At 36.7% G+C, this 20,423-nt stretch overlaps 2 protein-coding genes across 11 annotated transcripts in view; one reads left to right on the top strand and one right to left on the bottom strand.

Annotated features, from left to right (window-relative positions):
* Plag1 (PLAG1 zinc finger) overlaps window positions 1–7,832 on the bottom strand; it is a 45,352-nt gene extending 37,520 nt beyond the window's left edge. For 4 of the 7 annotated variants that reach the window (XM_078017155.1, XM_021724874.3, XM_005322923.4 and 1 more), the window contains exon 1: window positions 7,609–7,832. The gene's annotated coding sequence lies outside the window, so the exon portion shown is untranslated. The remainder of the gene's footprint in view (window positions 1–7,608) is intronic. The other 3 variants (XM_078017157.1, XM_021724876.3, XM_005322925.5) reach the window with 1 other exon arrangement.
* Window positions 7,833–8,165: 333 nt separating this feature from the next.
* Chchd7 (coiled-coil-helix-coiled-coil-helix domain containing 7) lies at window positions 8,166–14,719 on the top strand. 4 transcript variants are annotated; one of them, XM_005322926.5, is made up of 5 exons: window positions 8,166–8,324; window positions 8,619–8,782; window positions 11,689–11,756; window positions 13,203–13,301; window positions 14,034–14,719. In XM_005322926.5, the coding sequence occupies exons 3-5, from the start codon at window positions 11,703–11,705 to the stop codon at window positions 14,136–14,138; spliced, it is 258 nt and encodes an 85-aa protein (XP_005322983.1). In that variant the 5' UTR covers window positions 8,166–8,324; window positions 8,619–8,782; window positions 11,689–11,702; the 3' UTR covers window positions 14,139–14,719. The 4 variants fall into 4 exon arrangements, with proteins under 4 accessions (XP_005322983.1, XP_005322984.1, XP_005322985.1 ...); XM_005322928.5 differs by having other exon boundaries at window positions 8,184–8,324; window positions 8,697–8,782; XM_005322927.5 differs by lacking the exon at window positions 8,619–8,782 and having other exon boundaries at window positions 8,171–8,324.
* Window positions 14,720–20,423: the final 5,704 nt, after the last annotated feature.

Genomic DNA, 20,423 nt, shown 5'->3' with positions numbered 1-20,423 from the left:
ACAGTAGCTCTGAGGATGCACAATTTTTATGAAGCAAGAAAAAGAAAAGCACAAAATGTCTCTAACCCCGTGTTTGGTGTGCCCTTTCCTTCTTTGAAACATTTCAAACTCTTCCAAATAAGAACTAGTAGGGCTGCTTCTATACTGTTGGTATAATTAACCAGTTTTATTTTATGTCTAATTCTGTTTTAATACTGAAATCCTATGCATTTGAATAGTGATTTTTTTTCAAATAAAATACTACCAATATTAGAAGAGAAACAAACTATCTAGATTGAAATTTTACTCAATTGCTACTTCAAACAATAACCAATTTCCTAAACATATGAAAAAGATTTTCTTAGATTTATTTAGAAAACAGTTGTAAAGGTACAAGGAAAGCAAATTCATGACTGGGATGCAGCATATATTCAGATAGGCTAGTAATATTTAATATTTATTTTAAAGGTTATAATAGGTCTTGTCCAAATATAGAAATTGACAATTTTCCTATAATATGCAAATTTATAACAAATTTAGTTTTAAAGTAATGAAGCTAATTTCTTTGAAATGAAAGACTTTAAAAGAAATTATATTTAGGAAATGCAAAAAGCAACCTAAGAAAGGAAACACACTCCTATATAAAATGGTATTTTCACTTCATTGCCTAAAGATGATAAAAAATAAAATCTACTTATTATAAATCATTTAGGGCATGCTAAAAAGCAATGTTGGTTCTATGTAATTCTAGCATTAATACAAGAAAATAAAATCAAGTTATTGAGAAAAATCAAGCAGACTAAAGTTCAACTGGTGCTATGCTGAACCTGCACTCTTGAACTACCTTGTTTCCAAATTTGATTTTTTTAAATTTTCCTGATCAAAAACAATTCAATGTTTTTGATACTAATGTATCTTCAAGGAAACAAAACTGACAGCATTTTCTAATTTTGCTTTTTAGCCAAAGGGCTAAATTCCTCATTCTCTAATTGATTTCTAGTCTAATGTTCTCCAAAGATGTAACTTAAAAGGTCTAACGTCTAAATTATTGATTAAAGGGATATAATTAAAAAAAAATCAGATGGCAGCCCTTTAGCTGTATGATTTTCCTGAGGATTAATATTCTTATATTCAGAAACTAAAAGATATGAAGTCATAAATAATAGATATGTGCAACTCCACTATTGGTTTGAGACAATAATTCAGATACTTAATAACTGAAATCTAAAACGAGACTCTCATTCTCAAAAAAGGTAGAGTTCAAGATTCACATTCTACCACCTACAAGGTAGAAGATTCTGATGCCTTAAGGAAAAGATGCCTCCTGCACTCTCAAATATTTTCTAATACTAAAGACAATTTCTATTCCAGAATATAACACCAACAGGTTTCATTTCTCTTTCAGAAAAATCAATTGTTAATAAATGAGAAAGAAAAGTTCCTTTATTCAGCCACCATACACCTAAAAACACTCAAAAATTAAGAACTTTGTTTGTGAAATGTTGTCTTTATCTTATGAAAAGCTTTTGAAGTGTTATTAAGTCTGTCAGAAATTTAAATTGCCCCAAGGAAGTTCACAGAGCAAACTATATTTAGACTGAAGTTTTAAAATTTATTTCACTAACTTAAAGTTTTAAGCTTTCTGATAAACAGTGAAGAAAACAATTTTCAATAGTTTATAAGGTTCTCAGAACATTTCATTCAGGTACACTTTTAAAATAATCTTCAAAATGTTTTTTAAATAGCAGAAAATGATTTTTCTTATTTTTTAAAAAAATAACTTCAAATAATTACTACAAATTATTCTTACACTTTAGTTTAATTCAAATCTATGAAGAAGGAAAGGATTGGGATTTATTTTTTAAAGGACACTGTAAATCTAGCAATTTGATTAAAAATATTCTCTGATAGGTTCTCCAATTGTCATGCTTATTTTTTAGTAAAATTATTATTTTTGCTTTATAGTTGGCTATTCTTTACTCACATATGTTGAATTTTAAGTTTACCACAATTGTTATTTTATTCTGAAATTCTTACTTACCTAGTTCTTTACCATCAATTTTGAGCATTTTAGTTTACACTTATGCTGTTGTTATACACTTTCATTGTTTAAAACTCTTATTTTAAAAAGGCATCAAAAAGACATTTTTACTTTCTAACACTTTCACATTTCTAAGTTTTCTATGTTTTAAAATTAGGGAAAGATTCCACTTAGAAATAAAGCAAGGAAATGTTTTAAGCAAACTGCTTTTCCTATTAACCTAGAACATAATTGCATAAGTTCATTCATTACACACACACACACACACACACACACACACACACACACACACATTTCTTAGGTAGTCATCTCAAATTCCCAACACACACTGTGGTTAGTTTTAATACCATGATCCTGTAGTAACTCTGTTTACAAGACATCCAGGGATTTTAAAATACTAACAATTTTAATGCAATATCACACTACTTCACTTTTTAAAAATGAGATATTATTTCTGTTGTATAATATTTTTTCAATTCTTTTTTTTAAAAGCAAAATTCTTAGAACAACAAATACCAATACATATACAAAATTTAAAAAAACAAAAATGTTCCAGTGTCCTTGATAGTCTCACATCACTATATCCTGGTCAATACCACCCTGCAAAGAGGAGGCAGGGACAGGTGTACAACACTAAGTAGAATGTAAACCATAAGCTAGTAGGCCAATTAAAAGTAAAAATCAAATTGTACCTCTGTAATAATTTCTACTAGGCTTTTGTACCAGTATATTTCTCATAACTTCAAATGTTAATTAAGTATACACCCTACACCAGTATTCTTATAAACCATTTTAATCTGAAAATTTTCATTTAATTTCTCAAATTAAATTTTATAATTAAATTTGCAAATGAGATATAAAAGTTTCCCTAACATAAAGGAAAAGCATTAACATACTGAATTTGGGTTTGGAAATTTCAAAAAATTTAGGCAATGAAATAGATATAAAAAGCAAGAATTAGTTACCTCTGAAGTGTTCTTATGGTAAAATATAAAAGAATTCTCATGAATTAATTATAAAATCATAGTTAACTTTACAGTTCATCAATCTGATGTACCCTGCCCTTACATTTAACTTATTTGTAAATACTTTTCCAAGGCTACCTAAACACTTACTAATTGATTAAATATGCTGCCTACATTAATTCCTGTTAAAATTAAAGAAATTAAAGGTTCACCTTTGTTTTTTAGCAATGGCTGATTTTTTTTCAAAGTATTCAATGTTCCAGAAAAGGTGTTTATTAGTTTCTTAAAACATTTAAGATCTGGTTCAAGGGACAATTTATAGCCATTTCACTTTGAACATATTCATTATCTTAGATTTTGTTGTACAGATTCAGTTTTCTCCCTTTTCTGAAACTCTTCTTTCACCCAGCTAAAGAATCTAAGATGTTATCAAAATTTAAAAAATTACACTTATTTCTTATACATTTGCAAACATATAAAAAAGAACATGTATTCCAAGCAATGTAACTAAAATTATTCAGGTAAAACTTATCTTGATATTTGTGTGTATGTATGTGTGTTTGTGTGCGTGTGTAACAGGTAGTTTTTCACATATCTTGATTTTTCAAAGAATAAGATTCTAAACAAAAAATATTAAAAACATTCCTAGAAGTATGACTATTTTTCATTATATAGCTCAAGATTCAAATGATTACTAAAACAAATTTCAAAGATTGCTAGATATGTTTTAGTTGTCTGGCTTTTCAAATCTCAGTTAAGATAAGAACATTACATTTAATTTAGAAAACAATAACTTAAACCTAAGAAAGGTACATTTCCAGAATACCAAACCAAAATATATTCAGTGACAACAAGGATTATTTTAAAAATGAAGGGAAATTCCTCATATTTGATTGATATTAAAACACAAAGAATATCCTCAAAAATTTAAAACTATATTGATAAAAGAAAATTCACTAATTTATTTAGCTTTAAAATGCCAGTTTACTAAAATACTTTGGTTATAATAAATGTATAATATTTTGTCAGTATTAGTCCATACTTATAAAATCATCTTCCAGAGCAGCTAAATTCTTTAGAATTTAGAATAACAAAATTAGGCATATAAATTTCAAATAAAAGTATTAATCTGTGAGGTTTCTCCAAATAAAAGAGCATTTGGGGTATATAATATCCTTAGATTATTTCTTTAAACTGGTATAATTTTATAGTAGCTTCAGACAAAGGATGTTCAACAGGTAATATTTCTAAAGGCATCAAAAAACCTTAACACAACCAATTCAAATTAGGTATTGTGCTGTGACCTATCTAAATAACTCTCTAAGGAATTATAGATTTCATATTTGTGCACTCTGAGTGCACTTTCTAATACAGGCAAGTAACTAGTTGTGTAAAACCCAAACAAGAATGTCATAGTAAGGGGAAAAAAAAAAAGTAAAAAAAAAAAAAAAAAAAGTCCCACAACACCAGCACTTTTATTTAGATTGACAATAACCTAACCATAACTTGAAGTGTGAACAAGCTAAACAGCTCAATGATTTAATATAACTGGAAGAAATGCTTTCCCTTCACTTTTATAGAGATTGAATTTATTGATATTAGTATCTGGCTTGTCAAAGTGGCAACTATTCAAATTTAAAAGTATCATTTATTTTTAATAGGAAGAAAAATTCTGACCACTTACAGTAAATGTAACTGTCTTGAGCCAAAACAATGAAAATGCAAGATAAACCTCAAAGGTTTTATAATTATTGGTGGCATTCTAAAACCACTACACAAAAGGTTGTTGGGAGGGGGTTTCTCCATTAGTAGATCAATCCCTTTCCAATCAATTTTTATTAGCAGTGGTTCATGGCATTAATTTTTAAGACAAGTTCTTAGAAAGTTTTAATCATTTCCAAAATGAGAAGTCTCAAGATGATGGACTCAAACACTACCACACCAATGTAATGTTGCTATGGAGGTATTTACAGAAAGATGCCCAGAGCTCAGCTAGGAACACAAGTTAACATACAATAGACTATGAAACAATAATTTGTTTATATAGTATGGCAAGGAAAAACATTCTGTGTAAAATGTCTAAAAATTCAGCTTTAACTTTAGTCCACTTCTATAAATCATAAAAACAAAGGAAAATAGGAATTTATCTCAGAAACTCCATATACCTATGGAAAACGAACACCAGTAACTTCTGTTCAAGATTAATCTTAATCCCAAATAGAGTACAGCTAACAACTCACACATTTTAAATTTTGAAAACACTGTGGACATCTGAAACATACGGGCTGATAGTATTTTATGATTGATAAACATTTCCTGTTAAGTACCACAAATATATTCAATATAAAAGATGCAAACTGATGGTTCTCAGAATTTTAGAATATTTTCATTTCAAAGCTTCAAAGTTAGAGCATACGTATAGGATGGGCTTTAAAACTGACTATATAAGTAAACTTTTCCATGATCTTGGTATATATGTTTTCCTTCCTCAAAGAAATGCCTACTGCTTATGATGTTAAAGAATCTTCACCATTCTGTCTGTAAATTTTAACCAGAAGTCCTCCATGTACCTGAAGCCAAATTGAATATTAGGTATTTTACAGCTTTTACAAAATGGCTGTAAATCACATTATGGGCATACACAGCTCTTTGATCTCACTGCACAGAATTCATAACTGTTCAATAATGCTATACCATTATACCACACACCTTAAACTATTTCCATTTTTCCACAATTCCTTCCAAAATCAGCTTCCAAAGCAAAGCAATGTAACATGAAAAGTTCCTGGGAGGGCTTGTTATACAAAAGAACAGCTTGGATGCAAACTAAGCTATATGCATATTCATCTACTGTTGAGCTTGTTTATCCCTCCTCTCCCTCCATCCCTCCTAAAGGTGGGTGCATTTGAGTAATGGAAAGAGAAGGCTCTTCCATCACCACACCCTTCCAGCACCTCTGCTTTTGGTCCTCCGAGAGTCTGGGTAGGTGATGAAAACCATAAGAAAAGAGAAGCTGTCCCTTTAAAATGCCCAGCTCTGTCCCACATCCCACGTGGAACCAACATCAGCAGCACTTTGCCATTAACATCAATGTGATGCAAGAGGCACCATCCTTTTATATAGATAAAGTCAGAAAACTTCTGCTTAACATTCCTTAGTGAGGATGAACAGGTGAAGCAAACGTGTCAGGAAGGGAGAAACTAAGCAATTCCTTACCCCTCCCCAAAAGGTACTCCAGTCCTACACTCCAGCCTCTCTGTGCAACATCACCTCTCTACCCCTCCTCTGGAAAGCCCAGTTTAAATAAAGGAGGGAGCCACTAACAAAACCTGAAGCATAAATGCGACGAAAATGCAATCTAAAGCCGGAAAGGTTTATTCTTCCAATCACACATATTAACTCTATTAAGAAAATGGCATCACTTTTTTTCCACCAAAAAAAAAAAAAAACCAAACCTCACAAAGATCATTAAAAAGGAGTTATAAAATACCAAATATAGTGTTTATCTTATCTCAGATCAGTCCACATTACCAATAAGTTTAGCAGTTTCTGCACTACTACCTCCCCCTCCTTCCCCCTGCTTCTCTTGCATCGGATTTTCACGTTTTCTCATTGTCGGTTGAGTTATAAAAGGCTTTTGCCCTTCGAAAGTTTTAAAAAATAAATAAATATTAACTCCTTGGTCCCTGCAAAGTCAAAATGGACTTCAGGAGAAAGGCGGTTCATACTTTTACCTTTAGCGAGAAAAGGGGGAGCATCCCGGATTTTTAGGGATTTTTTGCGATTTTTTAAAAATTTTTATTTGGTTATATGCCTGAGTTCTCCCTCCATTTTGGTTGTTTATGATACTGACAACAAGCTGTCCCTGCTCTGTGCCGATCTCCTGCTTTCATTTAACACCCTCTCCCCCTCCCCCCCCCTTCGCAGCCACACACCCCGGGCTCACACCTCCCCGCAGACCCCGCACCCCGACCCCGACTCGCCCACCTGAGGAAAGGGCAAAAACAAATTCATTTCTCCAGAAAAGAAAAACCTCTTTTGAAAAAGGGGCAAAGTTACCCCAAGTCACTCAAAGTGCCCCCCAAATATTGCCGACTGCGGGTTTCCGCCAGGCCCTTTGGGAAGCGACCTTCCCCCGGGATGTTTTGGTGGAAAATGCGGAGACTTTACTCTCAAAACTGAATTTATATTAATTTTTCCCTTATTTTTCGGGTCTCTAATGTCTTCCGCTCTCGCTGCTGCCGCTGCCGCTGTCACAATATTCACAGCACCAGAGAGGAGGAGGAGGAGGAGGAGGAAAACTTTTCAAACTTTCCAGACCCTGAATAAAGGTTTTTTTTTTTTCCCACCGACCTCACCTTCGGGTCCCCAGTCGCATCGCCCCCTGCCCTGTCAGATGCGACTTCGGAAGTCCTCGCAGCCCCGCTTAATTATTTTATTTTATTTTTTATTATTATTTTTCCCTCTGGGGTCCTGAGCAGGGGCTGAGAGAAGCACAAACTTTTCCTCCTCCTGCCGCCGCCGCTGCTCCTCTGCCCCCTCAGCTAGTCCCATAATTTAAATAACCCTGATATTTCTCCCGCTAAACGCCTCTCCGCCGCCCCGGACCCCGGGAGAACTCACCGCGGGGCTTTAACATCCTCCCTCCGGCCCGTCCGCCGCCTTTACACCGCCCGCGGAATTTCTAATAATTTTTTTCTCATATTTCGGGCTGGACGCGGCGGGCCTGGAAATTGTTTCCTTACGCCTCTTTCCAGCAGCCATTGTAGTGTATGCGCTGCCCCTGCAGCCCAACTTGCAGCTGCCGCTGCCGCCGCCGCCGCCGCCGCCGACGTCGCGCCCACCGCCGCCTCCCCCGGCCTGCTCGGCCACCGCCCCCGCCTCCCGCCGCCCCGCCCCCGGCCCCCACCCGCCGCTGCGCCCGCCCATCTCGCGCGCTCCGCCCTGAGGCCGACCACTCGGCGCCGCCGGCGCCGGCTGCTGGCCTGACTATTGGTCCGTGGCACCCGTCCGTCAAGCCGAAGTGTTAAGAAGCTAGCCTCGGCGCGGGGGGCGCGGCGGGGCGGGGGAGGAGGCGGGACTGAGCGCCCCGCCCCGCCCACTCCTCCCTCCTCGGCCCTCCTCCCGCCAGCCGAGGGCGGGGCGAGGCCCGCCCGCCCCCGCAGCGCAAAGCTTAGCCAGCCTGTCAGTCTGATGGGGCCGCGCGCCGATTGGGCTGGCGACCGCCGGGGAGCGGGGGCAGCACGTTGGGGTGCGCGCTACTTAAGGTCCTGCTGCGTGAGCCATTGACGTGTTTGGAGCTGGAGACGGCCTGGGCGCTGGCGAAGCGGCAGCCCGAGGTGAGTGGTCCCCCGCCCCTCCCTCTGCTGCCGCTACTGGGAAGCGGAAAGAAAGGGGCGCATCTGGGCCGCCACGGGGTCCGAATCCACTTTTGCAGCGCACAGCTGCTCCCTCCAGGCCTTGACGCAGCGCGGGCCGCTTCCTGTTGGTCTTCTCGCTACCCGGGTCTGTATAACCGGGGGCGAAGAAAGTGACCCCGTACCTTGTCACGGCACCTCCAGGTCTTCTTCATCCTCCTCTGCAGCTTTCGAAACTAGAACGCCCCCCTCACTCACCCACTTCCCACTTCTCAGCGTTTTCGCAGTCCCGGACCCCCTCTTCGTCGCAGCACCAAGAAAGGTGTGCTCACCTATATCCGTTTCCACGATTAGACGCTGACAGGCAGCACCTTGGAAGGCAGCGCGGCCTCGGATTCACATCCTTTCAATTTTTCCTTCGGCTTGCCTGCCCCATTCCGGTATGCACCTTTGACTTACTGCCCCTGGCCCTCTGCACCCAGCAGTAGTTAAGGTTATGGTGTTTCTGCATCTCGATTTAGCAGTCACAGATCCTGCCTAGACTCTGACCAGCCAGTGGGCATGCACGTGTTCAGTAACCTTCCCTTCCTCTTTCCCTTTAAAAGCTACTTGAAGAGGGGGGTGTGAAGGACTGTGTAAGAAATCAAGAACTACTTTGTTAAACAGTTTGCTCCTTGGAGTGGATTTTAGAGTTCTGCCTCCGATGTGACCCCTCCTTCAAATCTTTGGATTTCTTTCTGGCTATCATGCTAGTATTAGAGTCTTGTAACATTTGTTTAGTGCTGTACCTTCAAAAAGTAAGTAGATAAGGAAGGCCTCTTTAGCTGAGCACTCGATCTGGCCCTTCAGCTTTACTTCTGGCTGTAAATTGACATTCCTCTTCATTTCCAGTTTAACACATAGGAGATCAGGCAAAGGAGGTGATATTTCGAAATTTAAAGTGACTTGTGCTTATAATCCGGAAGGAAAAGAAAATGAAACGCAAATAAAAATGCGAATAAACTCATGCAGCAAACGTGATCCGGGTGTGGATATTACCTAGTTGTTATTTTTAAAGAATTTCTGATGATGAAATACAGAGTAGATATTTTCATGTAAAGTAATCAACTTTAATTCTGTGTCTGATCATTGCCGAGATTATTATATACAAGGGTTATTTATGAACAGCTTAGAATTCTGTGTTCTCACATAACAGGATAGATGTGAAAAGGAAAGTTGTGAATTTATTTAGCACCATTATTTTTCTTAGGAGAAGTCAGCCTGCAAAAGAATTGTGTCCCAGAGAGCAAAAGTCTTCAGATATAATTGAATGGCATCTTGAATTTCCTTTTTGCCAAGATGTTTTAGTTCACTGGCTATTTTCATGTACTAGTCAATGAAAATCACAAAATAAAATTATTTAGTGATTACTAAAAAGTAATCAGAATAACCAGACCCTTTCCTGCCCTTGTTTGCAATGACTGGGTCTCTTTCAACCTGGACATCTGATTTTTCCCTTCTAAAGTTTATATTTTTATACATTTTTTTGGTATTGAAAAGCATAATTATCCTAAGTTACAAAGGACTACAGCAGGACTAGAATAATGAATCGCTTCAGCTGGGAAAGCAGATACTCTCAATAATACTAACATTACACAAACCCATTCAAGTATTTTACTTTTTTTTTTTTTTTTTGGTCCTTCTAAATGTGATATCCTGCCACAATGTATAGATATTGTACTAGGAGTGTGAGGTGGAACCTTCTCCATCAAGCCAGATGACAAGTTTTCTTTTCCGGTGAGACATAGGCTACAAGTTCTTACTTTCTCTGCCTCTGCTTTTAACATGGCTGAAGGAGAAGGTGGGGGCTGGGTAGAGTCCAGGGATCTTTCCACACAAGAGGTACCTTGAGACTCTCATTCAGGAGATGCCAAACTGTCTAGACCAAGCTACCCAGGTTTTTGGCCAAAGACCCCCCTCCAACCTCCCTAACTATTGGTTTTGCTTCTCCTTTCCACGTTCAGAGACTTCTCAGAAGCTTCCTTTATTTTGTAAATCAGCCATCAGAAAAGGGGGGGGGAAGAACTACAGTAGAACAAAAACATTCAATAACTTTGACTTGGGGATTCAGGGTCTGTATCTGAGCCCCAGGGTCCAGGCTGAGGCAGGGATGGGTAGGCCTTATTTACTGGTGGTGCATTTGCTCCCAAGTGTACTGGGTAACACTTTATGGAGAATACCTGCACATTTTAGGAGCTTGTCTGATATGATTGTTTTTTTCTGAATATATTTATTTTAACACTATCAATATTTTTTTGTGATCCCATCTTTGGCACAGAAAGTTGAGACCATTTCTTTTTTTTAAATTTTATTTATTTTTAGTTGTAGATGGACACAATACCTTTATTTTGTTTATTTTTATGTGATGCAGGACCGAACCCAGTGCCTTGTGCATGCTCTGCAAGTGCTCTACCACTGAGCCTCAACCCTGGCCTGAGACCATTTCATATAAAAATTCTGACCTCTGTGGTTTTACTGACAAATTCATTTTTTTACTCAGTGGAGTTTTGTGGGTCACAAGACATTATTTGCTGGCTTGCCCTTTGACCCTTAGGAAGAAGGATGATTAAGCTAGAACTAGATTTGGGAGTACAAGGCAAATCAGCTCCTTAGGCTTAGTTCACAGTATTTTAAAATATTGAGGGTGGTTTGTCAATAGTATAGCAATACATTGAAACCAAAAAATCACTTTGAAATAATTTACTTAACTGTTTTTTAAATTTTTTTCTATGACATTTCTTTGAAGGTAGTTGCCATACCAATTTCAGTTGAACCCTCCCAAATGGAGTTAACTGAAAGAAATGTTTTTAAAAAACTCTATGGCTTTGCAAAATGTCAACTAAACCATAACTTGGCTTTTTGCTATATTGCTGTCCTAGTGTTGGTCACAGAGTAGTCATTCTGGTTATTAGTTGACTAAAGTTTTTGCTAAGGTGGGCTGTACTGGATTATCCTTTCCTTAATTTATATGCTAATTAGTGTATAATAAGGAAGTATTATTAGATTTTATTAATATATTTAGTTGCTTACACTTAAGGAATAAGAGTAAACCACAATTAAATATAGTTGAACTATCTTTCTCACTGGGCGTTAGAATCAAATTTCAGTATATGTATTTCAATATGGCTTTTATATTAAGGCACATGGCAGTACAAAGGAGAAACATATCCCAAATGCAGAGGATCCATGAAATTCTAAATGATCATTATGCCAGAATTAAATTTTCAGTATTTGTGGGGTCAGTAAGACTTATTGACTTATTTTCTGTCATCCACTGCCTAACAATTTTTTGTCTATCAACCTTCAGTAAGAAGACCTAGGATGCCCGTGGTGACGCACCGACTGAGAGATCCTGACATAAATCCTTGTTTGTTGGTAGGGTGGTTTGCTTTTCATTTTCCTGAGTGTTAAGTTGAAGAAAAAACAAAAACAAAACAGGCTTCTTCTAATTGTGGGCTTTTCTTTTCTGCAGTTGTTGAATAAAGATATTTTTGTACAAAATGTACTCCTGACTAGTGTTTTTTATTTCTCCAGAGTGTTTTTAGTTGTTCATGATTTAGCTAATAAAGATTCTTCTTTAATTTTGCTTCTTTGTAAAATATGCAAGCCTTTAGTTGGCACTATAAAACTAGAGAGGCATTTGTAAGACTAAAAAAATCTTTAGTCCAAACATGGAAAACTGGAAGGCATCACATTTTTAAGTTGCCACTGAAATTTGTGGTTTTAATAGCACTGGTTTTATCATGTTCTTGAGACAACCAGGCTGAGAGTAATTGGCTGATAATAGATAACCTATTTAAGCCTAAAGGTTTTCACAAAGTTGTCTTATAGAGAGGATGTTTTATTGTAATAATAAGCTTGTATTTGCATTAATTTGGTATGATTTATACTCTTGTAATTTTGTCATCCTTGTACAATGCTGTGATTATATTGATGCTATGAGGAATTACATTGCCTGACCCTCTATGTGTTTTTCAAAAATATGCATTAAATATTTGGCATAGAAGTATAGCTTTCTTCTGTATATTAGATTTCAACAGCTTTATTAAGTAAATCTATTTAAATAGAACATATTTCTTAGGTCTGTGAAGCAATTAGAATACCTGTTTAATTAAATCGTACTTTTAGGTAACTTCTCATAATCATCTCTTTCACTTTGAAGTTTGTCATCCAACCTCCTTCCAGTTAAGACAGCTTAAATTTAATTCCCAAAAGGCACCTACCCTCTTTTAAATTCATATCCCTGTGTTCACTTTGGTTTTGAAGTGATATTAATAATAACTATTAAAATTTCTTACATATTTTACTTGAGTAGTAGAGTAAATGATAGCCAAAAAATGTACTGAGATGAATGGTGTTAATTTAGGTTGCCTTGATGTAGACCACTTATTAGCAATTTATTTGAAATCTCAAATGAGCATTAAAGTCAAATGTCAAATCAGAGTAAGAATTTGGAAAATCCAGGAGAGCTGTACTGAGTCAAGAGACTTGTTTCTCATTCTAACTGTGCAGCAGTGGTTTGGTGAATATTGTTCCTTGCTACAGTTTCTGGATCACATGATCCCAGTTAGTACTTTGGCTCAGACTCCTGTGATCAGATATTCAGAAAACTGGCCTAGACTATGAAAAGGAAGATATCTGCTCCAGCAGAATAAATTCTTGGATAGTTGGCAAGATTATTCTGTTTTCGTGTACCCATTGAATAAAATGATTCATTTTACTTTATCTGTCTTGGGACAAAATAGCTTTAAAGTTTTTGTTTTCAGGCCTTTTTAATATCTCATTCTACCTTTTAAATAATGTGTTTCTTACATATTTAAGGAATCTGATGCTTCTAGGAGATGTATGGATGAAAATAACTATGATAAGGAAAGATGTTCCAGTTACTTCTTGAAGTACAAAAACTGCCGGAGATTTTGGGTAAGCCTAGCTTGGTGAACTTTGTTTTAAAACCCATCATTTCAGCATGAAACTGAGGCCCATAGTCTTTTCCCGGTGGTGGCCATAGGGAAACAACTTTTCTTCTATCCTCTGTGTGTATTTCAGTCCTGAAGGATCCTAGAGAACTCTTATTAATTATTTCATCCAATTCTGAGGTATCTGAACGCAGATTTAATATGTGAATCTTTGTAGGTATGTAAATCTGCAGCCCTAAAATAATAACGTTGTTGTAAATTTAGTGTTTCTGAAGATGAGCAGAACATATAACTTACTTTACTCTCATGTCATATTAGGCTTCCATTTCTGCCTCCTTTGCCACTACCATTCTTGGTAGTTAAGGTTCCATTTTCCCAATGCATTAATATGTAATTTGTTTCCCTGAGCACTGGATCCATCTACCTCCTTTTATTTGCTAAATGAACTGTTGGTTTTGTCTAGCAGTTATACAGTAGTCTTCTTGGTGAACTGTATACACTCTTATGCTCTTGTACTCACACAGTGTGTCCCCATTTCAGTTACTATTAGCATATTTCTATGAGAATAAGCAATTTTATTTATTTATTTTGTTTGAAACATTAGGAGTCCTACAACTACAGTTTGGATTTATTTAGCTTAACTTTCAGAGTTTTTGAGAAAGCAATAGAAAATTACTGGCAAATGATTAGCATTTCATACACGATTGATTTTGGTTTCTTTTTTGCCTATTCACAGAATTCCATCATGATCCAAAGAAGACAGAATGGAGTGACACCATCTATGCCCACAGCAGCAGAAAGAGATGAAATCTTGGGAGCAATGGGGAAAATGCCTTATTGAATGTTTACCCTAAAATTATTTATGTGAACTAGAAGCAGATAATTTTTTAAAAATGTACAATTACTATAATCTTTTAAAACTTGACTGGCCTTACCCAGACAGATCTGAAGATTTACAAGGAGAGACAGAATTCAGTTAGTTTTGTGTCCTCTGTGTTTGTTCTCAGTGCCATGATAATATGTCACTGCCGCGCTGCACTTCCAGGAAATAAGGAGGGTTAGGGAAGATTATTGGAGTTGAGCTTCTCTGCTGGGTTTCACATGAAAGTTTAGATGTGAACAAGCAAAGACTTAATGGGGCTGGGAGTTAGGTAGTATTTCCAAAGAAAAGAAATGATAGGAAGAACAATATGATAGAAGGAAAGCTTCTGTTTCACTTAGAGTTTGAAATGTGTAAAGGTGACGGGGATGAGTGGAAAGGTGGGTTGGGGTAGGTGTGTGGTGGTTCTCAAACCTCAGGCTTACCCCTAAAATCTCTTTTCTTCCTTCATTCACTCATCTTTGTTTAAATAAGGTTAGTACATTCACTAGGGGGGAAATGGGTGTAGGAAAACTGTTCTAAATAAATGGCATGAAAAAGAACTGGTGTTCTTTCTTTTCTTTCTTTAAGGAAAGGCTTAGGATCCTAGGCAACAGTCCATAAATTCTGGGTAACCTTATGAAACTATATTATCAGTTTTTGAACTACAGAAAGACAAAAAGAAATGGGTTCCCCTGGAAGGATTTCTGTTTACAGAGTGAGGTAGACAAGGAAGGATGTGGGGGCTTATCTAGTGAGCTCAACTTCATTTTGTGATATAAAAAGTGAGTTTTCAGTTTGGTGCCTTGTATAGCATATATACTTGCTGCCTTTAAAAATCTAGTTTGTTTCATTTACAGAATAGTTTTGTAAAGAGACATTATTTAATAAAATTTAATGTAGACAACCAGTGAAAATAAATTACCGTGTCCTTTCTCCTCATCTAATCCTGGATCAAGAGCATTGTTTTAATTACTGCCGACAATCAACTATCCATCTGAGTCCAAAACAGTTCAGAAGTTTTTAAATTATATGACCTTGATTGTTAAATGTGATTCTATTTGAATAAAAAATGGATTGTTTCAAAAATTCTCTCAATTTTTGTAATGTTGTAGAAATAATTGGTTAAAATAGGACCTGAAGGGAATTATGTCCTATTTGTGTGAGAAGCATTTCAGTACAGGCTTGTTTCAGAGTTTGGAATTTTAATGTCACCTCTTTAAATGTACATACTAGTTATCAATATTCATTATGTAGCTGTTTGTCCTGATATAGCTTTTAAAATTTCCATTTATTTGTTTTAACCACTTTTGCCTTATTAATAAGCATTTCAAATATAGACATGAGTGCCCACCTTAACCACCAGTGTCTTCTTGTGTGAACATTCATTTCTTCCTGAATGTATACCTATAAGTTGAATTGTTGGGTCATGGTAACCATTAAACCTTTTTATTTTTTCTAGGACCTGATAAACTGTTTTCCAAAGTGGTTGCACTGTTTTTTACAGTCCACCAGCAGTGTGTGAGAGTTCCAGTTTCTCAACAGCCTCATGAACACTTGTTAATCTGACTTTGATGACAGTCCTCCTAGGGCTAAACTGTTGTTTCCTTGTGATTTTGCTTTGCATGTCTCTGATAGCTAGTAATGTTTGTTGAGCATCTTTTAATGTGCATATTGGCTATTTGTGTATCTTTGGAGAATTTCCCTTCAGATCCTTTGCCCATTTTGGACTAGGGAGGGGTACTAGTGATTGAACTTAGGGGTACTCAACCACGGAGCCACATCTCCAGCCCCATTTTGTATTTTATTTAGAGACAAGGTCTCACTGAGTTGCTTAGCACCTTGCTTTTGCTAAGGCTGGCTTTGAACTCACCATCCTCCTACCTCAGCTTCCCCAACTGCTGAGATTATAGACGTGTACCACCGTGCTCAACATTTGCCCATTTTTAATTGGGTCATTTTATTTATTAAATGGTAAGAGTTCTTTACATATACTAGATACACAAAAAAATCAGATATACAGTTTACAGAATTTTTCTCCTATTTTGTGGTTTGTATTTTCACTTTATGGTGACCTTTGAAGTACAAAAGTTTAATTTTGGTGAATGTGAAGCTGTACAACATTAACCTTTTAAGTCAGCAGAGTATTTATTGCCCTCTTCACGATAAAATTCCAATTTTTTCTTTTGTTGCTTTTGGTGTCATAGCTAAGAAAGCATTGGCTAATCCAAGGTCACAAAGATTTATACCTGTTTTCTTCAAACAGTTTTATGGTTTTAGCTTTCACATTTAGGTCTTTGATCTATTTTGAGTTGATTTTTGCATATGGTCTGAAGTTGGAGTTCAGCTTTATTTATTCTCTGTGTCTATGCAGTTGTTCCAATACTATCCATTAAAAAGACTGTTAAATTAAATTGTCTTAGCACCTTTGTTGCAAATCAATTGATTTTTTTTCCCTTATACTGGGATTGAACCCAGGGGTGCTTCAACCCCTGAGCCACTTCCCCAGCTCTTTTTTTATATTTTGAGAAAGGGTTTCACTGAGTTGCTTAGAGCCTCACTAAGTTGCTGAAGCTGGCTTTGAACTCATGATTCTCCTGCCTTAACCTCCTGAGCTGCTGGGTTTACAGGTGTGTGCCACCATGCCTGGTGCCAATCAATTGATTATACATTTGAGAGATTTTTTTCCTGAACTTTCTATTCTATTGATCTATGTATTTCTACCTTTAGCACCCCACTCTCTTGTAGCTTTGTGATAATGGCATAGCTCTTTGATGGCTGGTTTCTGTGAATGTTTTCTATGAAGTATCTTGATGACAAACTAATTTTGGAATTTTTGACTGGCAAATTCTTAACATATATTTAATATGTAATGGCTCCACCCAGGAAAAACTGTTTAATTCATATCTCTCTTCAGTAATTCCCTGGTTCTTAGCTTGCTTCTCTATACAACACTGGTAACTTCAGTGTGCTCTTCTTATAACCTGATTGTGCAAGATCTCATTGTATCACCTTTGAGAGGCAATATCTAAATGGTTTCTTTTACCACCACTGTTAAATTTGTCACTCTTGTTTTTCTTCAAATTTTGCTTTTAGGAAAGTGAAGCTTGATTAATTAGTGTCAGAATGCTGTGAGAAAATTTTAAATGTCAAAGAAGTAGAAGTTGTTTACTGCGTTCATGTTCACTGTTTTAGAAAGCATCTCATTACAAATTCTCAATATCTGGGGATCTGCATCTGTAGTATGTAAAAGCAACCCTTTTGAGAATCACTCATCTGTGCCTTCTTGGGAGAAATAAACAGCATCATTCATGGTTATACCTTGGTCTGCATCTAATGTGTAATGAATGGCCAACAAATGTATCTGTGTTTGGAAAATGGGGGATTTGAAAATTAAAAAATGTATCAGTTCAAACAATGCAAAAGGGTAGGTAATGCATAATGAATCTGCCCCAGCAGCAGTCAATATCAAAAGAGTTTTCAAGACTTTCCGTGCATATACAAGCATATCTGTATGCATTTGCTTTGCAACAAGGAACATCACAGTACTTGATATATATAAATTACTTTTTTTCTCTTGATGATGCAGTTTGGGATATTTTTTCTTTTAGTGATTATAGATTTATTTCATTATTGTCAATGATTGAAGTTTCCATTATACAGAATACCATTATTGAACCAATCTCCTACTAATGGGTATGCTATTATGAACAAGGTTGCAACAATCAGCTTTTTATCAGGGTTTCTGCCATGTATATTTTTATCTGTAAAATAATTCTCTTAAGAGTGGAATTCCTAGGTTAATGTTTTCTGCATTTTGAATTCTGTAGATATTCACATTTACCTCCAAAGAGAAGTACTCTCATAAATAAAGCCTGTGAGTTTCTTTCCTGACACCCTCAGTTCCACTGGTATTTTAAAACTCTTTCCTCTTGTCAGTCTGATGAGTGAAAAATGGAACTGGTGTATTCATTTCCTTTGCCCATTTGTTTTTAGATTGTTGGTATAAATGATTTGGGAAATTTTTTTGTGTATTAAGGAAATTCCTCTTTGTCATATGTATTCTGTATAGTTTCCCCAGTTCCTCTTTTTGTTTGTGGCTTTTTAAAAATTTTGAGACAGTGTTCTATGTTTTCATGTAGTTTAATTGATAGTCTTTTATGGTTTCTGGAGCTCAAAAGTATGAAATAGTCCCAGTACAAATATTGCTATTACAGTTCAATTCTGCTCAGTGAATATTTGCAAAGTGCCTATCATTTGTGGCTAACCGTGTAGAGGGGTGTGCATAATAAGGCAACACCCTAGCCTTCAAAGAACTTCACTGTGCTTCAGGAAAGAATGAAATAGCACCATAGTAGGAATCGTAGAAAACACCCATGTGAGTGTGGAGTCTTAAAAAGCACAAAATGACACTCACAGGTGACATATTTGAGAAGTCCTTATTGATTAAAGCCAGAGAATGCAAAGGAAGGTAGCAAGAAAGGTAGAATGGATTCAGATTATAAAGAACCTTCAATGCTGGTTTTGGTACTTTGGACTTCATTTATAAAAGCCATAAAGGATTTTGAGATGGAGAGCATCTAATCCATTTTGTGCTTAAAAAGTTCTGGAGACATAAGTTATTACAATGATCTTGGATCCCTGAAACCAACTTAAATGTTAACTCCCATCAACTCTTGTACTACTCCAGTTCCTTCTCTCCACTGTACCAGGTGAATTTTCCTAAAATGGGAATGCAAGAATTCCTTTCCTAAAATTCCAAAGACCTGACCACCATCTCAGGCTAATTCCCAAATTCCTTGTCCTGATTTTAAATTTCCTGAGACCTGATGCATGAAGCAGGCAGCTTGTAGGAAGTTATGAAAGGATTTGTTTTTGGACCTGCAAAACCTAGCCCCTGTCCTCTGTGATCTTAGATTTCAAAAGAGAGACATGAAAATAACTAAATCCCTGCTATACACAGTGTCTTCCTGCCACCCTTACCATCCATAAGTGTACCCTGTTTTCTGAACTTGAATCACTCTACCCAAACTGCTGGAAGCTCTGTCTCTGTTGGGGCTCAGTTCACATGTCATCTTTCTTCAAGCCTTTATGGCACCCCCACCCAGAATTTATAGTATTTCTTCATTCCACCCCATCTCTATTATCGCATTCATACCAGGTGCCCTTGGTAGTTGGGTACACAGATTTGGTAACATTAGACAAATGAAGTCTCTTAAGTGTCCTCTAATTTTCCTTCTTGTGTTTTTATTTTGCAGAGGAAGAATAAGGCAATAAAATGTGGCTTAAGCATCAAATGCTTTTTTTTCCCCAAAAGGGAAGCTAACAGAGGTAGAATTGTTTTGCTTTTCAGTTATAAACACAAGAACAATTTCCATTGACAAATTTCAATCTTAGGAGTGGTTGCTTGTGTAAGACAGTGCTTGAAAGTCCTGTGACTGTACAGAGTGGTTTTGTGAGACCTGGGATCCAGTTCTGCCTTTGCATTCAGTCCCCTGAAGTCTCTTGGATTTCCCTCAGAGCAGCTGGGTTTTTCTTTTGACAACTGGATAGTGCTATTATGCAACAAAATGCGAAGTCTGTTCTTCGATTACATTTGAAGATCTATTCACCTACAAAAAGTTTTTCCAGTCTACTATAGTGACCCAGGTTTGTACAATCAGTTTTTCTGCTACTTTTATCTCTGTGTTTGATGATCACAAGCAAGTAGGCTTGGGACCAGCTTGAGTTTCTTCCCCAAGTCCTGGTGGACTTCCTAGAAAAGAAAGTAAGAATCATTTCAAAGCATTGCATTTCGTTATTGATGAGCTAAGGGGACGGGAGCAGGCTGTGTACAAGGAAGTTCAAGCAGGGAAAGAGGAAATGACAGAGACCAATGAGATACTGAGAAAGAAGAGAGTGATCCAATTGAGGGCAGGACACCAACTGTGGATCACAATGATCTCTGAAAGAGAAACAATCATTCACAATGGAAATAAAGGTCCTGATACCAGAATCTAAAATAACAAGTTTAGATTAGGACACAAATAAAACATGGCAGGATGTGGAAAGTGCATAGCATTTGGGTGTGAGATCTGGCCCTGCCTCGTATTACCTGGATAGTTTTGAGTCAATTACTTCATTACTGAGCACTTTTCCTTCTGTGAAACATGTACTTAAGAAAATAACAACTTATAGGTTATTGTGAAACCCAAAGAAGGTCTCCCATGTGTTGTGCAAATAGACATCATTAATATTCAAAAGGTGTATATATAGATATGGATTTAT

Source organism: Ictidomys tridecemlineatus, chromosome 7 (assembly GCF_052094955.1).
Source record: "Ictidomys tridecemlineatus isolate mIctTri1 chromosome 7, mIctTri1.hap1, whole genome shotgun sequence".
Classification (NCBI taxonomy): domain Eukaryota; kingdom Metazoa; phylum Chordata; class Mammalia; order Rodentia; family Sciuridae; genus Ictidomys; species Ictidomys tridecemlineatus.
Note: the sequence above shows the minus strand (reverse complement) of the source record. Positions and strands in the feature narration are given on the sequence as shown.

Bases quoted from the DNA above. Each gene is read 5' to 3' on its own strand.
- Chchd7 (XM_005322926.5), top strand. From the start codon at position 11,703: ATGCCCGTGGTGACGCACCGACTGAGAGATCCTGACATAAATCCTTGT. The intron at 11,757-13,202 runs GTAGGGTGGTTT...TACATATTTAAG, and splicing joins ACATAAATCCTTGTTTGTTG to GAATCTGATGCTTCTAGGAG. The intron at 13,302-14,033 runs GTAAGCCTAGCT...GCCTATTCACAG, and splicing joins AAAACTGCCGGAGATTTTGG to AATTCCATCATGATCCAAAG.